General features: G+C 36.1%; 1 protein-coding gene across 39 annotated transcripts in view; it reads left to right on the forward strand.

The window, feature by feature from the left end:
• CEP112 (centrosomal protein 112) overlaps positions 1-23301 on the forward strand; it is a 562721-nt gene that overhangs the window by 142037 nt on the left and 397383 nt on the right. For all 39 annotated transcript variants that reach the window (XR_008679796.2, XR_010133740.1, XR_010133744.1 and 36 more), the window contains 2 exons: positions 22175-22329; positions 22931-23060. Coding sequence is in view for 22 of the 39 variants with exons in the window: in XM_031011060.3 (XP_030866920.3) it covers positions 22175-22329; positions 22931-23060 (285 nt within the window). In the remaining 17 variants the exon portion in view is untranslated. The remainder of the gene's footprint in view (positions 1-22174; positions 22330-22930; positions 23061-23301) is intronic.

The raw sequence follows: 23301 nt of genomic DNA on the forward strand, positions 1-23301 counted from the left end.
AAAGTCAAAAAGTCATGTAAGTCAAGCCGTTGTAAGTTGGGGACCATCTATCTGTACATTCATTCTGTTCTTCACTTTCAATACAGTATTCAGTAAATTACATGAAATACCCTATACTTCATTATAAAATAGGCTTTGTGTTAGATGATTGTGCCCATCTGTATGCTAATGTAAATGTACTGAGCACATTTAAGATAGGCCAGGCTAAGCCATGATGTTTGGTAGGTTAGGTGTATTAAATGCATTTTTAAATTAATGATATTTGAAACTTAATGATAGGTTTATTGGGGCATGATCTCATTTTAAGTCAAGGAGAATCTGTATGTAATATGACCTCATAGAATGGTCAAGTGTTGTTTCCCAGGCATGAACTCTGTCTCATTTACCGTTCACAACCTCCCCAGGCCAGCCTGGCTTGGTCCAAGTACTTTCTTGAATTTAAAGCTGTGGAATTTAAACAAGAGTTGTTACCCAGGCGTATCATGCATATATCTTAGAGTGTGTTACCTTGCACCCTTGGACCAGCACTAAGGTCTACCTCACGTTGAAAAAGAAATGAGAAGTGGTATGCACAGTTGTTTGGAACCTGGACTTTAGGGTCAGACAGTTGTGGGTTCAAATCCCAACTCCTTAATAGCTTGAGTGTCATGTAAGCTCTTCAGATGTTAATTGTTCTTATTTGTGGAATAGAATAACAGTAGTACAATATAATGTAAGTTGTTGGAAATATTAATATACATAAATTAAGTATATAATATATACATATATTAATATACATAAAATATTATATTAATATACACAATAATAAACACTCAGATCATTGTTAATATTATGTTCAAAAATGAAACATACAAGAATGACAATCAAGAGAGACATACAAACGAAAAAAGAAGGACTCAGTTTAAGAAGTTCCCAGCGCTTTGGGAGACTGAGGTAGTTAGATTGATTGAGCCCAGGAATTCAAGACCATCCAGGGTAACATGGTGAGACCATGTCTCTTAAAAAAAAAAAAATTAGCTAGGCCCAGTGGGGTGTGCTTGTAGTCCCAGTTAGTTGGGAGGCTGAGGCAGGAGGATTACTTGAGCCCATTAGGTCAAGGTTGCAGTGAGGTGTGATTGTGCTACTGGATGCCAGCTTGGGCAATGGATCCAAAAAAAGAAAAAATTAACACATTTGTTTGATGAAGAGTGGAAAATTGTTTGGGCCTCCATTCCCTTCCATGGAAATAATAGGAATAGGGTAAAGAAAAAGGTGTAAGCCCTGATGGACAAAGAGAATAAGAGAGTAATACAATTTTTGGAGTTGGAAAGGCAATGGATTTCTTGAAATTGATCTAGCAGGCTCAAGAAAGCATAACCCTAAATCAGCAGTGAAGGAACCTGAGAAGCAAGATGAATTACACCATGGGAGCTCCAGAGGCTCCAGGCATCTCTGGAAGAGGGCTGATAAGTGGCCCTTCAACACATAAATTGCTAGAAGGCCTATTTAAGAGGCAGCTAGATGTTTAATTGGAGTGTTAGGTACAAGGGGGTTTTTCATACTCTTCCTTGTAATTTTGTAGATATTTGATAATATGACTTTTTAAAAATAATAAAATAAAAAATGACCAAATCTTTATATCTTCTCCCCCATTTTGTGAAGCATGGGATTGTCTCTTCTACAACTCAGCAGAAGACACTAGGTTATTTTCTGGAGAGAATACAACAGTCTCTGGATTGGGAGACTTCAGGCACAGTTGAGGTTTTTACCATGGCAACTGGCCAAGTGTGGTGAACAGATCCCTGGGAGTCCTTGAGGCTCTAGAATCCTTTGAGTGTCCAAATTGTAAAACACTGACATCCTCTCCCCATTCCCCTACCCTAAAGAAAAAACAACAAAAAATTAAGTCACTAATGTGAGAAAAAATGCGAAATACCTTTAGGTTTGTTTATCTCAATATCCATTTCCAGAAGACACTGTAGCCACATCTATTAATAAAAAATAAACATTAGAAAAAAATGTGACCCCACTTGGTTTTCAAGTATGAAGATCTGAGATGAGCAGTTTTGAACATCATCTCTTTGATTTTTATATATGTAAATATCACTATAATGTCTCTAGTTATGGACTTTTGGGCATTATTTTGAGCCCTTTAAATTTGAGTTTTTTTATTTAGTTCTGAGTATTTACAATCATTATTTCTTTGAAAAGATCTATCCCTTCTACCTCTTAGGTCTTATGCTATATTTTCTATCTCTTTGTATTTTCTTCCTATTCTTTATTTCTATGATAGTTTCTCATTCTGTTTTTACTCTCATCAGTTAATTCTTTGGTAGAGTTACTCCTGCTTAGGGATCTATTACTTTTTATTTCAGTGATTATTTTTTATACCTAGTATTTTCATTTGACTCTTTATTTATTTACTTTTTTGAGATGAAGTTTCACTCTGTCGCCCAGCTGTAGTGCAGTGGCACAATCTCAGCTCACTGCAGCCTCCACCTCCTGGCTTCAGTCGGTTCTCCTGCCTCAACCTCCAGAGTAGCTGAGATTACAGGTGTGTGCCACCACGGCCCAGCTGATTTTTGTATTTTTAGTAGAGATGGAGTTTTGCCATGTTGGCCAGGCTGGTCTCAAACTCCTGACCTCAGGTGATCCACCCACCTTGGCCTCCCAAAGTGCTGTGATTACAGGTGTGAACCACTGCAGCTGGCCTCATTTGACTCTTTATTAATTAAGCTTATTTAAAATTCTTAGTTCATCTGTTCTCATAATTTATCTTCAGAATGTTATATAAGTCATAATGTGCTGTGTATTATGAATGATAATATAGGTGATAATATTATTATATATATGCAAGTACTGCTGACTTTCTTTCATAGTGTTTTTTTGGAGGTATCTAGATATTTTGGACTGTGAGCCCATGTCCCTTGGGTTTATAAGTTACTCTTATGCATATTGGGGAAAACCTGGAAGACTAGGTCCTTGTTTTGGTCAATTAGAGTCTGTTCAAGTAGCAAGGATGGGGTGAACCTCAGGGAGAGATCTCCATAATACCACAGGACCACTGTTGAACTCTCCTTTGCAAATTCCCATGTGCAATCAGCAAGACTTGTAATCCTAAGGGAGAGAAATACAACTTTGGAGAGCGACAGTCTCCTAGATTGTAATACATCAGCTGATAGGATTTGGAGGGAAAGATGGTCTTTTGATGAAAGAAGTTCTTATTTTAACTTAGTCAAATGTATAAGTCTTTTACAATTAGTGCTTTTTTGGCCTGGCGCGGTGGCTCTCCCCTGTAATCCCAATATTTTGGGAGGCTGAGGTGGGCGAATCACCTGAGGCCAGGAGTTCGAGATCAGCCTGGCCAACATGGGGAAACCCCATCTACACTAAAAATACAGAATTAGCCGGGCATGGTGATGCATACCTGTAATCCCAGTTACTCAGGAGGCTGAGGCAGGAGAATTGTCTGAACCCAGGAGACAGAGGTTACAGTGAGCCGAGATCACGCCACTGCACTCCAGCCTAGGCAACAGAGCAAGACTGTCTCAAAAATAAAAAAAACAAAATAGTGCTTTTTATGTCTTGTTAAACAAATCTGTCTCTATTGTAAGTGCAAGAAGGTTTGCCTATATATTCTATGAAAAACTTTAAAGTTTTGCCTTTAACATTGAGGCCTTAATCCTTCTGGAGTTAGTTTTTGTGACTAATGCAAGACAAGAGATTTAATTTTGTTTTTTTCTATGTGGATAACTTTTTTTTCCCAGCTTTACTTTAGAGTAATTCCTCCTTCCTTCATTGATCTGTCATGCCTGCTCTTATATATTGAACTTCTATATATGTGAACATTGGATAATTTCTCTGGCTCTGCAATGATTATACTGTCATCTCTATTACAGCTTCATAATTACTCTTGATGTCTGTTAAGGAAGTCTTCTTTCCTTGTTCATCAGAAGAGTCTTGGCCACTCTGGGCCCTTTCCTTTTACAAATACAGTCAGCTGTCTGGATCTGTCGGTTCCTCATTTGTGATTCAACCAACCACACATAAAAATATTCAAAAAAATTAAAAAAAAAACCAATAAAAATGATATAACAATAGAAATAATACAAATAAAAATACTGCAAACAGCTATTTATGTAGCACTTACATTGTATTAGACATATTGTAGGTAATCTGGATATGATTTAAAATATACAGCAGGAGGTGTATAGGGTATATGCAAGTACTATGTCATTTGACATAAGGGACTTGAGCATCTCTGGATTTTGGTATTGTAGGGGGTCCTGCAATTAGTTTCCCACAGATGGCAAGGGATGATTGTACATTTAGAATCAATTTACCAAGTTAATAAAGAAAACAGTACTCTGGGGTCTTTAGGACATCTTTTGTAATATTTATTCCTGAGTCTCAAACTTTTGTTGTATAAAGTTTTATATTTCTGCTGTATAAAAGACTCAAGAATAAATGTGTGTTAGAAATTTCAACCCTTTACATGTATGTAGCAAGTATTTTATAATTTATCATACACTGACTAGAACTTACAGAAAAATGTTAAATAATGGTGACAATAGTGGTTTTAAAATGAAAGTTTTTGTTATTGCAAAAAGATATACAAGCTCACTATTGAAACTTTAGAAAAGAGATGATGAAAAAGAAAAAAATTAATATCTACATTATAAAATTACTCTCTAATTGAAAATATATGTGAATGTCCATTCTTCTACATTTTCAAACCAAAGATGGGTGTTTTAATTAAAAACAGGCGGGGTGCAGTGGCTTTCACCTGTAATCCCAGCACTTTGGGAAGCCGAGGTGGGCGGATCACTTGAGGTCAGTAGTTCAGAGCAGCCTGGCCAACATGGTGAAACCCTGTCTCTACTCAAAATACAAAAATTAGCCGGGCATGGTGGCGTGTGCCTGTAATCCCAGCTACTCAGGAGGCTGAGGCAGGAGAATCACTTGAACCCAGGAGGCAGGGGTTGCAGTGAGCTGAGATCATGCCACTGCACTCCAGCCTGGGCAACAGAGCGAGACTCCATCTCAAAAAAAAAAATAAATAAATAAAATAAAAATGAAAATAAAAATAAATAAAAACAAACCGAAAGTTGGCCAGTTTGATAGTTATGTTGATTTCCTAGGACTGCTGTGGCAAATGACCACAAACCGAGTGGCTTAAAGCAACAGAAATTTATTGCCTCACAGTTTTGAAGACCTGAAGTATGAATGAAAGCAAGGCACCAGCAGAACCTGCTTTTCTTGAAGGTTCTGGTAGAGGAAAATTCTTCTTGTCTCTGTGGAGCTTCTGGTGGCTGCGGGTGGTCCTCGCCATTTTCTGGCTTACAGCTGCAGCATGGCAGTCCTGCTCTGTCAACATTTGCATTTTCATTGTGTATTTCTGTCTCGATGTCTTCACATGGCCTTCTCATAATGACAGAAGTTGTTGGATTTAGGGCCCACCCTAATCCAGTATGATATCATTTTAACTTGTTTACATCTGCAAAGACAATATTTCCAACCAAATAAGGCCACATTCATAGGTACGGGGGATTGTCCTTCAACATATCTTTTTGGAGGACACAATTCAGCTCACAAAATAGGTAAAAAATGTGATTTAATTTTTGTTTTAATTATGTTATCACTTATAAATGAAAATATTGAAAATTAAACCATTGGATTTAAGAAGGAGAAAAGCTTAATATGCTCATGGAAGATCCTTATAAACGATCATGTTTTCTATTTTGTTTAGGTTGCTCAGAGTCAAATTTGGGACCCATTTTTAGTAGTTAAACACACTAGTATGGTGTATACTTTCTTTGGGGACTATATTTTTAAAAACTTTTTGGCCGGGCGTGGTGGCTCACGCCTGTAATCCCAGCACTTTGGGAGGCCGAGGCGGGCAGATCACAAGGTCAGGAGATTGAGACCATCCTGGCTAATACAGTGAAACCCCGTCTCTACTGAAAATACAGAAAATTAGCCGGGCGTGGCAGCATGCGCTTGTAGTCCCAGCTACTCGGGAGGCTGAGGCAGGAGGATGGCGTGAACCCGGGAGGCGGAGCTTGCAGTGAGCAGAGATCGCACCACTGCACTTCAGCCTGGGTGACAGAGCGAGACTCTGTCTCAAAAAAAAAAAGAAAAAGAAAAAAAAAACTTTTTAACGTCTGTCTTAGCAGGCAACTGGATTCTCATATCTGTCTTTGCATTTATTCTGTTGTGGTATCACGTGTCATGTAGCCTCTGGAAAACTCCACTGTACACTTGTGAGGAAATGATAGTGAAATAGGCAATTTATGTCTTTGTATAGTTATAGAAATAGTTTTGACCTTGTGGATCTACTAAAAGAGTCTTTGGGAAGCTCAGGAGTTTGTTGACCAAACTTTGAGAACTGCTGCTCTAAGCCATTGGCTTTCATTTCATTTTTGACCATGACTCCCAGTAAGAAATAAATTTTATAAATTATGCCCAGAACATACACAAGTACATATATGAGCACACATCTGTCTGCATATTTATAACTCAAAAGTTTCATTTTTACTATTGGCCATTTACTCTAACATTTTCTGTATTTTTCATTTTGTTTAATTTCATTTAAAAATTGCTGGGTTGTGATTTACAACTTGATTTCTCATGGATTGAGACCCACAATTTGAAAATCACTGCTTTAGGGAGTATGTATTTAAGAGTGTAATTTCTGTATCCATAGTAAGCTTTTCAAAGTGGTTATACCAGTTTATGGCACTGCTCAACAAGAGTAGGAATTGTCTTCACATCCTTGCCAAGACTTGGACTTACCAAATTGTAAAATATTTTGGCCAGGCATGGTGGCTCACGCCTGTAACCCCAGTACTTTGGGAGGCTGAGGCAGGTGGATCACTTGAGCCCAGGAGTTTGAGACCAGCCTGAGCAACACAGCAAGACCCCATCTCTACAAAAAATAAAAAAATTAGCCGGGCGTGGTAGTGCACGTTGTAGTCCCAGCTACTTGTGGGGCCGAGGTGGGAGGATTGCTTGAGCCCAGGAAGCCAAGACTGCAGTGAGCTATGATCACACCACTGCACTCCAGCCTGGGTGACAGAATGTGACCCTGTTTCAAAAAAAAAATTTTTTTTTTGTTTCTAGCTTGAAAAAATGTATTATTTTAATTTCCATTTCCCTTTTGGCTCTTACGTTTCTTGGTCTTTTGAAATAGCCAATTCATCCCCTTTGTCTATTTTTAAATTCAGTTATTCTTTTCCTTGATTTATAGGAACATTTTATATATTTAGGATACAAATAAATCATCACATTCTTTTTCGTCATTCTTTTTTTATTGAATAGATGTAACATGAAATTTACCATTTTAATAATTATAAGTATATAGTTCAGTGGCATTAAGTACATTTACATTGTAGTGCAACTATCACTACCATCCAGCTCCAAATTTTGTCATCTTTCCTAATACTTTGTACCCAGTAAACAATAATTCTCCACTTGCCCTCTTCATTCAGTTCCTCACTTTTAGTCTCTTACGAATTTGACCATTCTAGGAAACTCATGTAAGTGGAATTATGCAGTATTTGTCCTTCAGTGACTGGCGTATTTCACTTCGCATAATGTCATTATGGTCCATTCATGTTGTGGCTTGTGTCAAAATTTCTTTTTAAAGGCTAAATAATAATTCCACTCTATGCATATACCACATGTGTGTCCATTCATTGGCAGATGGACAATTGAGTTGCTTCTGCCTTTTGGCTGTTGTGAATAATGCTGCCGTGTACGTGGGTGTACAGATAGCTCTTTGATATTTAAAGGCATGGACAAAAAACAAATTTAAATCTAAAATACATTTTCATTATTTCAACATTCTAAATCTTCACAAAGTGAATATATTTAATAAATATATTAAATAATATTACAATGGAAATTTGTAAAATATATTGCTTCGATGTTTATTGCATGGGTATATTTTATTTATTAAATAATATTGAGAGAAATATCATTCACAATGGAATTTTTAATTTTTATAAGTTTGGGATAAAAAGAAAAGTCATGCTTTGGAACCAAGAGGTACCTGTCAGAGAACTTTCATTCTATTTTTAATGAAAGTTGAATTTTAAAAATTAGCATTCAAACCTTGTCATAGGTAATACTAGTAAATATAGAGAAACATGGACGGAGTCTGTCAGCAGGATTGAATTTAAGAATCGTCAAAAGTAGACAGGTCTTGCTGAGCAGCTCCTGATTTAATAATTAAACAAGGTAGAGTTCAAGGCCTGGCTTAAGATGAAAGATGGGACTGTCACTGAGAATCAGTTTCTCTGTTTTGCTGTTCTTTCAGGCTTTTTTCTTTTTTGTTGAGTCTTGTGTTGTCTTATTGCCATTTATTGTAAGCAGACACTTGTATAGATTATGAGACTTACGCATTTTGGTATTGGCAGGGATTTTCTTATGGGAAACTCATAGTGAAAATATGCAAACAATAGATTTTTAAAACAAATATTAAAACGTAAATATAAAAATTATAGCTTCCTTGCTAGATGCTTGGGAAGATGAAGGCTGTAAAATGATAGGGTCTATTGACATTAGGGTTTAGACACACTGAAAATCTGTGGGCAGCTTTATTGAGATTCTAGGCTTTCTTACTGGAGTTCTTAACATCTTTTGTACCATGGACCCTGCTGGGAATCTGGTGAATTCTGTGTAGTCCTTCTCAGAATAGTATTTTAAAAATAAAAGATTACAAAGAAAAATTATATTGAGTTACAGTTGTTAAAATATTCATAAATCAAAACTGTGATAAAGTAATACATATGCTTCTAAATTAATGCGGTAAATATCAAAATCTAGCAGTAGGCATGATAGTAATTTCTAATGAGGGTAAACAATGTATAGTGATTGCTCAGTAGTGTAATGAACTATAAAAATATCCATGATTTCTGTTTGTTCCAGGTATTGCTAATGCTAACTTTGTCTGATGACTACATTCACAATTGAAGGGAAATGTTAACTTTCAGTTAGGGTGGTGAAAATGAAAGTGAACTTTAAAGAAAAAATTCAAATTCAGCGACAGTCTGAATTCCATCCATGATCCTCTATGGTAGGTTAAGGTAGGTTAAGATCCTTTACCTTAAAGAGTGCCAAAAGCCTTAGACATCTGAAATATTTAACTATGTTAGTAGTGACATATGATAATTCATAGAACTACTCATGGACACACTGAGATAGCTAGAATTTGATTTTATAGTTTCTATCACCATTTCTTCTCCCAAGCTCACAATGATTATAATCGAGAGAATCTCCAAATAGCACCAATTCATCATGTTGAATAAAATGACCATTTAAAAATAGACACTTTTTTTTAATAGTTTTAGATTTACAGAAAATTTAAAAAGATAGTGCAGAGAATTCCCATATAACCTGCACTCGGTTTCTCCTGTTTTTCACATCTTAGGTTATCTTGGTACACTTTTCACAATAAGTAAATCAATATTGATACACTATTAGCTAAAGTCTTTCATTTATTCAGGTTTCCTTCATTTTTACCTAATGTTGTTTCTTTTCCAGGATCTCATCTAGGATACCACATGACATTTAGTTGTTAGGCCTCCTTACTTTCCTCTTGGTTGTGATAATTTCTCAGACTGTCCTTGTTTTTTTATCACCGTGACAGTTTTGAGGAGTATTGACTGGTTAGGCATATTGTAAAATGCCCATCTAGTAGAAACTGTCTGATGCTTTCCTCATGATTAGACTGGGGTTGTGGGTTTAGGCAGGAAGACCCTCAGAGTTAAAGTGCTATTCTCATCATATCATATCATGAATACGTATTATTATTATTTTATTATTTTATTTTGTTGAGACAGTCTCTCTCTGTCACCCAGGCTAAAGTGTAGTTGCGCAATCTCAGCTCACTACAACCTCCGCCTCCTGGGTTCAGGTGATTCTCCTGCTTCAGCCTCCTGAGTAGCTAGGATTACAGGTGTGTGCCACCATGCCCACTAAAACTAATTTTTGTAGTTTTCAGTAGAGACAGGGTTTTGCCATGTTGGCCAGGCTGGTCTCGAACTCCTGACCCCAGGTGATCTGCCTTCCTCAGTCTCCCCAAAGTGCTGGGATTACAGGCATGAACCACCATGCCCAGCCATGAATACATATTATCAACATGACATCATACCTGTGCATATTAATTTTGATCATCTGGCTGAGGTAGTGTTAATTAGGTTTCTGCAGTGTAAAGTTACTTACCACCTTTCCATACTGTACTCCTTGAAAGGAAGTTACCATTTGGCAGCCTGTGTTTAAGAAGTAGGGAGTTTTACTCCCTGCTCTTGAGGGTGGGGTATCTATATAAATTTTTGGAATTTTTCTGCATGGGAGACTTTTTCTCCTTATTTATCAATTTATTCTATTATTTATTCATACCAATATGAAAATGTGGATATTTATCTTATGCTTTGGGTTATAAGCCAATATTTCTTCATTTTGTTGCTCAAATTGTTCCAGCTTTGGCCATTGGGAGCTCTTTCATTTGACTTCTGTGCTTCTTGGACATGGCCCCATCAATACGGATTATATGGAGAAATGGTATTGGAAACCAATATCTGTGTGCTAGGTATGCATGCTGCTGTTGGGGTATCATTTCTCTTGCACCCTCTCACCTGACCAAGGAAATACTGACCTGTGTATACAGTATATACTAGCCTGTGTATACAGTAAGTCCTTATTTAATGTCATTGATAGGTTTTTGGAAACTGATTATAAGTGAAGTGACATATAATGAAACCAAATTTTTTTCTCGTTATTATAATGAAATGATGTTATTTGAGGACCTGCTATACACTGTTTTGCTTAAAGGTTTTTTTTTTTAATAAATTAACATTTAAACTCTGCTCTATTTGCCACTTAGGTCAAACATAATGTTTTTCCTTGTTTGACAAAAATTTTAATTTCCTACAATACTTATTTTGGTGATGGCTATATTTTTTGTTTCTCAATGTATATTCATTATATAATAATTCTAAAATCATTTTCTCCTTGTTCTTTTGAATTTTTGGGGATTAGTAATATAGGATAATAGTTTTAATGAAAATTACAATTATTTACTTTTTTTTTTTACCAAGCCATTTACTGTGAAAAGTGGTTCTTTCAATAAATTGGTCAATTGAATATTCATATAGAAAAAATGCATCTTGAACCTTCACATCATTTAATAAACCCATTTTAGGAACATCTTAGAATTAAATGTGCAGATAAAATGATAAAACTTAAAGAGGAAATCTTAGAATATCTTCTTGGCCTGGACTAGCCAAAGGTTTCTTAAAAGGGAAATTAAATGTTTACCTTAAAGAAAGATACTAATAAATTAGAATATATTAAAATTAATACCTTTTGATCACCAAAGGTATCATTAAGAAAGGGAAAAGAGGCTGGCATGGTGGCCTACGCCTGTAATCCCAGCACTTTGGAAGGCCAAGGGAGGCAGATCACCTGAGACCAGCAGTTTGAGACCAGCCTGGCCAACATGGCAAACCCTGTATCTATTAAAAATACAACAATTTGCCAAGCGTGGTTGGCGCATGCTGCCAGCTACTCGGGAGGTTGAGGCATGAGAATGTCTTGAACCAGTAGGTGGAGCCTGCAGTGAGCCGAGATTGCACCACTGCACTCTAGCCTGGGCAACAGAGCACAGCAAGATTCTGTCTCAAAAAAAAAAAAAAAGAAAAAAAGGGAAAAGGCAATTCAGAATGGAAGAAGATATCTGCAATTCCTTTATTCAATAAAGGTCTTGCATTTTAAAAATAAAAAAAATCATCAAGAAAAACAATTCAATAAAAAAGAGCAATGTATTTGAATAGGCAGCACACAAAAGAAGCTATTCAGATGATTAATAAACACTTAAAAAGGTGCTCAAATTATTAATAGTCAGGGAAATGTAAATTCAGTATCTCTACATACCTACAAAAAGGGCTAAAATTAAAAAACAAAATCACAGTACAAAGTTTTGACAAAGATACAGAATAGTCTGAAGTCTCATACACTGCTGTAAGAAGTTCAAATTTTTATATCCAGTTTGAAAAGCTCCTTGATAGTAACTACTGAGGCTTGACATAGGCACATCTTATGACAGTGGTTTCACTGCAACATGTATAACCAAAAGAAATCTGTACATGTATGCATCGTAAAACATGTATGAGAGTTTTCATAGCCACATTATTTTTAATAGTCAAAAACTGAAGACAACTCATCAATAGAATGGATAAATTATTTTAGCATGCTATATACAGTACTGAAAAAGATTACTCTTACATTCCACAACATGGATGAATCCCATAGGCATATAATATGCATGAAGAAGCCTGACCCCAAAAAGTTATACACTCTGTGATTCCATTTATACAAAGTTTGAAAAGGACAAAATTTATTTGTACTGATAGAGGTCAAAATAGTGGTTACCTTTGGGTGGAGGGTAACTAATAAGGCTTTAGGGAGGCTGGCAATGTTCACATCTTCTAGTGGCTCATGAGTTTTCAATTTGTAAAAATGTTATCAGAATTTATTTTGAAGATTTATGATTTATAACTTCATAAATCATAAACATATGTATCTTTAAGACTTAAGCACCTTTTGTTATAAATCATAAACTCTATCTTTAAGACTTATGCAGTCTTGCTCTCTGTTGCCCAGGCTGGAGTGCAGTGGCACACAAACTTCTTATGAAAATAGTCCTATTTTCATGGATAAATTCTTCTTCTTATGAAAATATGTCCTATTTTCATAAGAAGTTTGTGAAATAAGATAAAATTAGTTGCTCTTTTTGCCATAGGAGTTTGCCATAGGACAACTGTGGATACCACGTAGTTGCCTAATACTAACCCTTTTTAATTTTTAACTCCTACAAGGTTTCGAATTAAGTTTGTATGTAAAACTCCAACATTTATATCTCCAGTACTGACTTCTTATATCAGTAGATGTTGTACGACGAAAAGACCATGAGACATTTTATATTTTCTAAGACTTAACTTATAGAAAATCAAACCTATGATAATTAATACCAAAATAATACCCTTTCTCAAATTTCCTCTTGTCAGTTGGCATCATCATCATTCTGTTGGCACATTAAATTTTGAACCTGGAAGATTTATGTTTTTCCCACTTTTCATCTCCCTTATTTAGTATGTTACAGAATCATCCATTTTACCTCTCTGAAAATTTTCTTGGATCTGCTCTCTTCCCTTCTGTTTCCACTGCTACCAATTGAGTCCTGGCCATTGTTGCCTCATTCCTGACTCTTCCAGTAACCTGCCAATTACTCTTACCTGTCTCCTCTTACTCCATAGCCAACAGATGCATTTTTTTCTAATTTTCCCATGATTAAGAATCTGAGTTCCTAATATCATGCCTATTATAATTAATGCTTACAAGTTACATCAGTTCACAAAGTCCAACCTAGTTTTCCAAGTGCTACCTTTGAGTTCCCAATGTACTCAAAGATACATTGGGAAGATATCCTGTTCATACAAGGTAATCTGTTCATCATTTTCTGTACAGTAACTTATTTCTTCCCTGATTCTGTTGTCATATACCACTGAATTCTGCTTCTGCATTGTCTGTTACAGCCGGCAAAATATAGTTCTACATCAGCATTCTTTTTCTTGACTAATTTTTTACTCCATTTTAAGAACTCCACTATTTTGCATCCTCTCAGCTCTTTTATTCTGTTTAAAAAATTAATTTGGCAAATGTTGTTGTTTTTAAGATACTTTATATATGCCTATAGGCTTTTCCTTGATGTTATAGGTTCAAAATTTATGTACTTTGTGTGTAAAATTGTGTGCAGAACATTAGTGTTCAGAAAATGCTTTAAAAATCAAAAATAAAATGAATAAGTGACGTCACATAGTTTGCTTCTTCAATCAGAAACTTGGCATGAGTATATACAAAAGTATTTGTTTGACAAATAGAGATCTTAATGCAGAGGCCACTTTTTCATTTCATGTAATACTTATCTGCATGTGAGAAAGCATGCCAGCTTCTAACAGCAGTTGTGTCTTGGCAGGTGTTCAGTGTTTGAATAAATCGTATCAGAATCTTCTTTTTTCTTTTCTTTTCTTTCCTTTTCTTTTCTTTTCTTTTTTTTTTTCGAGACAGAGTCTTGCTCTGTTGCCAGGCTAGAGTACAGTGGCGCGATCTCAGCTCACTGCAACCTCCGACTCCCTGTTGTATTTGGTACAGCCCCAGGACTTCCTAACCTTATGTCAGCCTTCACAGACAGAACCAGCTAGATTGGTTTTGTCCATCTGGTGGGCCTCAGATATATAATAATCATATCTATGTATATACTTAAAATCTATATTATACATAGCATTCTTTGAGTTATTTTCTGAAGAATTCTCAGGAGAAGTAGTCTTTTGACAAACCAGTAAAGTTTGGCCTCAGGTATGTTGTAAAATTCATTTTAAAAAGTAGTATGAGCCTGATGGAATATGGTGAGTAGTGTGCTGAAGGGACTGGTTCTGGGGCCTGTCCTTTTTATTTCTATTACTGATGAAGTAATTGGGAATGTACTTTTCATACTTTTATGGTACTAGAGTAAGAATTGTTGTTACGAAAAGACAAACAATCTTGTAGTATTAGAAAAATCATCCTATGGAAGTCATGATAAAATTCAGGATGGGCACTTTAATTTGTTGAAATGGGGGAAAGACTATGCATAAATACTGGAAAGAAAGATGATTTAATCATTACTTAGCATTATAGTTAGAATTATTCAATGTAGTTTGAAATGCAAAAGCCAGAAGATAATCACGTAATACCGCAGTGACATTAGCATGACCAGCACGGGAGAGCCAGAGGAGAGAGGAGAGAACAGGGAGAGGAGAGAGAGAGGTGGTCGCGGGAAGAAGGAGAGCTGGAGAGTGAATGGATATTGAAATGTTATTTTTAGAGCATTCTGGTTGTATATTTTAAAATTTAGTTCTTAAAAATTATTATATTTTAAACCTGATAACTTTTGACTTTATTAATCTAAGCTAACTAAAGTATATGTTTAAGAAATCATTGGATAATGAGCCACTTTTATTTCCACACATATTTAGGAGACATTTTATGGTAACAGATTATTTCTACTGGTCTGTTCCTTTAGCAAATAGATTATAATATCCCATTCATGAGTCTCATTTCTCCTGGAATGAGCATTTTAATAAAGGGGCTTACAAATGGGTAGAATTTCACTAGCCAACCCTTTATTATAATAGATTGTTCAAGGTAGAAAACACTACAGCCTTCAAATTACACAATTAAAAAATATCTTATCTTGGGACTGGTAATAATAGCAGTAATAATGTGGGAGGTTAAGAAAGAGACCTCAAGTATTGCAGTGTTGCATTTTAGCTTTTCTTTGTTTACTTTATGTTTTGAAATGATATGTCTACCCGAGGTATTTTTGCAAATTTATTTTATGTTAATTCCATGAGCAGAATATCAAAGTCCTGGAGAAGATGTAATGCAGTGGAATAGGTTTTGATTCGAGGAGATCTTGGATCAAATTCTTTTTTGCTGCTTACCAGTTTACCAGTAGGGCAAGTGTGGCCACGTTAATCAATTTTCCTAAGCCCTAGTTTTTTCATATTTAAAATGATGTTAATGATACCTACCTCATAGTTCTGCGGGAAAGAGAAATGGCCTAAAGCTGGTAAAACACTTAGCACAGTGCCTGACCTATAATGAGGGTTCAGTGGTGGCTGTTGTCATTATATTCATCATCAAAATACGTCGGTGGTCCATGAAGCCTTGGTTATTGGGCAAGAATTTTACATGTATGCATATTTAATGTGGTGTTAAGTTTTAGCCATTGTTTTCTCTTTTTCTTTTTATTGCGGTAAAAACACATAGTGTGAGATCTACCCTCTTAACACATTTTTAAGGTACAATGCAGTGTTAGTAACTATAGGCATGATATTATATGGCATATCTTTAAAACTTTTTTGTCTTGCGTGACTAAAACTCTGTACCCATTGAGTAGCAACTTCCCATTTTCCATTCCATCTAGCCCCTGGCAATCACCACTCTACTTTGTTTATATGGGTTTGACTATTTCAGATATTTCCTATAACTGGAATCATGCAGTGTTTGTCCCTCTATGACTACCTTATTTCATGCAGCATAATGTTTTCAAGATTCATTCAAGTTGTAACATAAAACAGGCTTTCGCTTTTTAATGGCTGAATAATATTCCATTGCATGTATATACCACATTTTGTTTAGCTATTCATTCATCCATGGACATTTACATTGTTCAGGCTCCCCAGTGTGGATGTGTATTTGGAGGCTGACTTTCCCCCATCACACTTCGGGAGCTCAGTTTTTCGGCTGTCTTGTGGTGTTTGCAGTGGCAAGCTGTTTTATTCAAAGGGTCTGTGAATTCTGTTGGTTTTCCTGGTATGTTTCTGTGGTGGTTCTTGGAGCAAAAGTTCACAATGTGAGTTTCCAGATGCTGTTCTGTCCATCCAGGAGAGAGCTGCACATTAGTCCCATCTCCTATTCACCATTTTCTCTGGTTAATGCTATGCCGTTTATACATCTTGGCTATAGTGAATAATTTTGCATGGGAGTACAAATATTTCTTTGAGATCCTGACTTCAGTTCTTTTGGATAAATAAGCAGAAGTGTGATTGCCAGATCATTTGGTAGTTCTATTTTTAAATTTTTGAGGCACCTCCATACTGTTTTCCATAATGGTTATACCATTTTTCATTCTCACCAGCAGTACACAAGGGTACCAGTTTCTCCACAACTTCACCAACAGTTGTTGTTTTCTGTTGGAACCTGAAGGTTTGTCAACAGGTGAAGACAAATAAGGATGGGCAAGTAACACGTTCACAGAGGTACTCACTTGTCGGTACTTACAATACATGCAAATCCTCAAAAAGACTGGCCAGTAGTGCAGACCACAGCATCTAATAGGGCAATGAACAGGAACCATGTCCTCTCATAGTTCTGCTCCTTTTGAACAGGTACAGTCCTCGGGTTACCTATTTTAGTCACAAATCTCTTCCTTTCAGATCTGATAATTTTTTTCATCATTTTAATAATTCCTTAGTCAAAATTTCAAGTTCAGGCTGGGCGTGGTGGCACACGCTTGTAATCCTAGCACTTTGGGAGGCCTAGGTGGGCAGATCACTTGAGGTCAGGGGTTCAGGACCAGCCTGGGCAACATGGCGAAACTCCATCTCTACTAAAAAAAAAAATATATATATATATATATACAAAAACTTAGCTGGGCATGGTGGCGCATGCCTGTAGTCCCAGCTACTTGGGAGACTGAAGCATTAGGACTTGGGAGGCAGGGGTTGCGGTGAGTCAAGATTGCGCCACTGCACTCCAGCCTGGGCGACAGAGTGAGACTCTGTCTCAATGAAAACAAAAACGAAAACAAAAACAAAAAAAATTCAAGTTCACTTTATCACTGTTACTTTGTTCAATGATATACAGATAGCTGAGGTCACAATATTGCTTCAATGTCTATCATTTTTCTTCTCTGATTTGTTGGATATCTTTCTCTTTTATCTCTTTTTTCTTTCTCTCATAAAAATAGTTCTATGCTTTTATCTGAGCATTTTTTCTCTCATCTCCACTGTATTTAATTATTCACATTGTAGAAAGAGAGCTGTCTGGTTTTTCTGGCTAACAGAAACCCTTTTTCTTTAGGCAAAGTCTGTGGATTTATTTATTTGTGTAATTCAACCCCCTTTGCCTTGGTTTATTTGTTTAGCAATTTGATACTTTCTAAAATTTTATGATGTTCACATTTATTTTGGATTCATATAAGGAAAAAAAGAAATAGATTTCCAGAAATTCTTTTAATATAGAGGGGAATAGCTTTACCTCTGTGTTGGATTTCTTGTATTTTATCTCTATTTTTTATAAAACATGCAAAAACCATTTTGATATATTCTATATTGGACAGATGTTTGTTATTTCCTCATTGTAACCCTATTATAACCTTATAAAATGCTAATATTTTCTATAATATGGCCAGAAATCACTCCAGTTTTGAATATGGAAGGGACATTTTGACATTTTAGCAGTTATCCTGTTTTTATTTTTGAGAATACAGTAGTGCCTTGGTATATGCAGGGGATTGGTTCCGGGACCTCTGTGTATATCAAAATTGGCACATATTCAAGTCTTGCAATCGGCATTGTGGAGTGTGGGTACAGAAAAAGCGGACCCTTCATGTAAGTGGGTCTCACATCCTGTGAATATTGTATTTTTGATCACCATTTAGTTGAAAAAAAATCTGCATATAAATGGACCCATACAGTTCAAACCCGTATCATTCAAGGCCAGCTGTTTTGATAATTGGCAAATGTATATTGAATACCTACTACAAGCTAAGCAGTGTGCTAGAAAGAAACAGGAGATCTAGTGCAAATAAAGCAATGTCTTGGCTGTCTTAAGCTTATACTTTATTGTGGAAAACAAACAACAAAGAAAGAAAAAGCAAAAGAAAGGGTAAGAGGCCACAGAAATATAGGCAGTAGAGATCTGCTTATTTAGGTAGAATGGCTATGGAAAGATTCCTTCACAAGATGACATTTAGGTGGAGAACTGAAAGAAGTGAGGAAGTGAGCTATGCAGGCCCCTGGAGGAAGATGCTTTAGGCAGAGAGAACAGTAAATGAAAAGGCTTTGAGGCTAGCTTGATGACTTTGAGAAACAGCATGGAGGCCTGTATGGCTGGAGTATAGTAAATGAGAGGGAGGGTGGTAGGAGATGAAATCAGAGGCCATGATAGTATCTTCTTATTCTGAGTGATAAGAGAAGCCATTGGAGGGTTTTGCAAGAGAGTGACATGTCTGATTAATACTTTAAAAGGATCATTTCCTTGAAGTTTAATAATTTTACTTATGTCTTGGCATTCTTCATTCTGTGTGACTTTTACAGTATACTCTTTCCATTTGTATATTATTTTCATGTATAGTTTTCTTGTATGTCATTAGGTACATTTTCTTGTTCTACCATTTCTGTTCTTTAGGTACACTAACTAGGTAAATGCTGGATCTCCATTTTGTTTTCTTCTATGTTGGTTGTTTGCTCTTACAGTTTTTACTTGCTCATAATGTTATTTCTTTCCCTTAATCAATCTCATCCATAGATTGCTTTGTGCAAAAATGGTTTGTGTGATTTTTTCATTCAGCATAATCTTTCTTGCTTCTTTTTCGTGCCAGATTACGTTGAAAGAAGCTACAGCTGGAATGTATGCATCTGTTATTATTGAACCAGCGATGTTATTTGCATGCCACTTAGTTTGTACAAGTGTGTTCTGATGACATTTTCAGGATTTCCAGCCACGAGACTTCTTCTTCTGGACTATTCCTGTAATTATATTTGATCTTCACTTCATTTTGTGTGAGGTCTCATATATTTTGAGTCAGGAAAACACATGCCTCATATGTTTTACAATTTCAATATATGGGGCATCTGCATGTCTATTTCTATTTTCTGTTTTTTTCCTCTGATTTTATTTCTTGGTATGCCTGTTATTTTGTGATTAATTGCCAAACATTGTGCACAAAAAATAATAAAGGCTGTGGATGATGTTATCTTCTTCCAGAGAGGCTCTTCTCTCACTTCTGAGAGGCAGCTGGTGTAGAGACAGATCACTGGATCCATTCAGGGGCTGAATTGACTCAAGGCTGAGTTGCAATCTTTGTAATCTTTGGTCTACTTTTGACTAACTTTCACTCCTAGTGGTAGTCCTCAACACAGGTCTCAACTGAAAGCCTGTGATATTATTAATACTAGGGGCTCTCCTCCTTGGACAATCTATTTTACTCCTAAGTACACTGATACTGCAGAAAACTCTAGTGTGCTTTTCTGAGTTTTTTTTTTTTTTTTCCACTTGGTTTCTTGGCTTCCTGCCCTGCGAATGCTAAGACTTTGACAAATTTGGCCAGGCGCAGTGGCTCATGCCTGTAACGCCAGCACTTTGGGAGGCCAAGGTGGGCAGATCACTTGAGGTCAGGAGTTCAAAACCAGCCTGGCCAACAGGGTGAAACCCCACCTCTACTAAAATTACAAAAACTAGCCAGGTGTGGTGGTGTGCACCTGTAATTCCAATACTCAGGTGGCTGAGGCGGGAGAATCGCTTGAACCTGGGAGGTGGAGGCTGCAGTGAGCCGAGATCCAGCCTGGACAGAGTGCAACTCCGTCTCCAAAAAGAAAAAGAAAAAGAATTTGACAAATTCTCTTGAGAAAACTGCTGGTGTGGTGCCCACTTCTCTGTGTGTTGCTTTTCTGAGGGATCTTGTTTCCTCAAGTCCTGGCTGCCTCGGCCACCATCTGCCTTTGTTTCCTTGCCCCATCCTCATCTTCCGTCATTGAAAAATACCTCTAGGGTAAAAGCACCTTACAGGATGATGCCTCATCTCTATGATGTTTTCAAACTGCCTTAGAAGTTCTCAAGTGCTTTCCTACTAATTAAATCTTTCACTGGCCATGGTGGCACACGCCTGTAATCCTAGCACTTTGGGAGGCTAAGAAGGGTGAATTGCATGAGGCCAGGGTTTGAAACCAGCCTGGCCAACATAGTGAGACCCCATCACTACCAAAAAAGGTACAAAAATTAGCCAGGTGTGGTGGCATGTACCTGTAGTCTCAGCTGCTCAGGAAGCTGAGGTGGGAGGATCACCTGAGCCTGGGAGGTTGAGGCTGTAGTAAGCCAAGATTGCGCTACGAGACCCTGTCTCAAAACAAAAACAAAAACAAAAAAAAACTGGGTTTTTCAGTTGTTAGCATTGGGAGTGTGATCTGCTGCAAGCTACTCTTTTATAGCCAATAATAGAATATCCTCTTGTAGGGTTTATTAGGATGGAATTTGCATTTCTATTTTTAGTTTATCTTGTCTGTTTTTGGTTTCCAAGAGACGAAGGAATACAAATCATCTTTATTCCACCATCTAAAACTGGAAGGCAAAGTATATGTTCTTTGTTTCTTCCAGTTAATGAATACGCAGGACATAAAGGGTGTTTAGAATATATATTAGGAAATGGAAACTATTTTCTGAAAGGAGCTCCTAAAGCAGAGGGATAATGAAGAGACAAAGTGAATAAGATGCAGGAAGAAGAAATCAGAACTTCTGATGTTTGTCAGTCTAGAATTGTATGCATTTAAAGAAGTTAGTCTATAAACCATGCTTTTAAGTTAGATAAGTCATTTATATAGATTGGAAGCTGTTACACCAAAATTTAACTTGTATATCTATTTGGTATTGTAATGAAGAAAGGATGAGATGAAGAAAGGATGTCAGGGCTGTAATATTATCTAATGCTTAAACTGCATCTTTAAAATGTTTTTCTTAGAATAACACAATAATTGAGTGCAACATCATACTAACCTATCCTTATTGCTGACACTTATTAGAAGTTTAATTTTAAAACTGAAAATTAATTGTCCCTTCATCTAATGCTTGCTTACCCTAATTTTAGATAAAGTATCTAAAAGATGATAAATACCTTTATCCACGTTTTAAATTGCAGTTCTACAAAGGGAAAAATTCTAAATAAATATTAAATAATAGAGAAATGATTTAGTTGAGTGATAATCTTAATACTGTGGAAGAGTAGAGAAGTGCATTTTACAAAATGGCAAAGATGTTAAAAAATGAATAAAAATCTTGCACACTAACACAACTAATTAAATGTTCCTATACACTTAAAAATAAGCATATCACTTATGTGAACACCATTGTGCTACAATTTTGGGGTTATGGATTTCCTTTAAAAATACTATTACATTACTCTTATAACACATTTCAAAAACTTAAAATCAAATGCAAAGAACACTGGTAAGTAGTCAGCTAATGGCCGTACGTATAAAGAGGCATAGAGACTGAAACTTTCCTGAGGATAGGAACTTTGTCTTATTTACTGCTATGTATCTACATTCTTGAATATTACCAGCCTCAGTAAATATTCATTAAATGAACAAAAGGCTAAAAGTATATAACTGTGATGTTCTTATTTTTCTGGTAGTATGCATTTTTTTTTAAAGACTTGGTTAAGTTCAAGGTTGATTTAATTTCTACTACCATGGTTTATGATACATTTGTTTTATTTATTCTTATAGATTATACGTGTTCCTCAAGCTTCTTACAGATACGAAAGTGTTACAACTGAGTCAGAGACTTTCTTAACCATGACCTGTTCTTTTAGAACCACATGATCAAAGAACTGGAGGCCCGTGTCCAGCAGCTGACTGGAGAAGCAGAAAACAGTAATTTACAGAGGCAGAAATTAATTCAAGAAAAAGCAGAACTTGAAAGATGTTACCAAATAACGTGTAGTGAATTACAAGAAGTAAAGGCAAGGTATTGTCTGAAATCAGATATTTATCAGGTGTAGCTATAAAGTACTGATATTAACTGTATAAGTTATCTGCCAAAATTAATTACACTTTGCGAGTTTAGCCTTGGGAATTTTCTAAATACTGCTGTTTGTTTGTTTATTTATTTATTTATTTAGAGACAGGGTCTCTGTCTGTCACCCAGACTGGGGTATAGTGGTGTGATCATGGCTCACTGTATCTCAAACTCCTGGGCTCATACGATTCTCCCTCCTCATTCTCCCAAGTAGCCAGGACTGCAGGCATGCACCACCGTGCCTGGCTAATTTTTCTATTTTTATTTTTTTGTAGAGACACGGTCTCACTCTGTTGCCCAGGCTGGTCTCAAACTCTTTCTGAAGTGATACTCTTGCCTTGGCCTCCTCAAGTGCTGAAATTTCAGACATGAGTCACTGTACCCAACCTGTTTTTAACATAAGCAGAATGTTTAGAAGCAGTTGACAAAATTGTGGATACTTATTTAATATATTGAATGGAAATATATTTGGATTTAGCTGATTAAAAAATTTCATTTTAGAGATTGGTTTTAAATACATTGAAAGTCTATTTTATTCTCTTGTTTTTAGGCGTAACACACTGCATAAAGAGAAGGACCATCTTGTGAATGATTATGAGCAAAACATGAAACTGTTACAAACCAAATATGATGCTGATATAAACCTTCTAAAACAAGAACATGCTCTTTCAGCTTCTAAGGTATTATTTATGTTAATAGATAATCCACATGAAGTATTTATTCACTAAGCCTAGAGCCATAGATAGCCAAGTAGAAATTATTTGGCATTTGAAATTAATCTCTCTTTCACTTTATTCTTAAATTAACAGGAACTTCAGGAATTTTTATTGGTATTTAAAATGTTTAAAATTCTAAATGTCTACTATATAGCACAACACAAATATTTAATAAACTGAATTCTGCTATAAGCTAATCATTTTA

Source organism: Gorilla gorilla, chromosome 4 (genome assembly GCF_029281585.2).
Source record: "Gorilla gorilla gorilla isolate KB3781 chromosome 4, NHGRI_mGorGor1-v2.1_pri, whole genome shotgun sequence".
In the NCBI taxonomy this organism is placed as follows: Eukaryota; Metazoa; Chordata; class Mammalia; order Primates; family Hominidae; genus Gorilla; species Gorilla gorilla.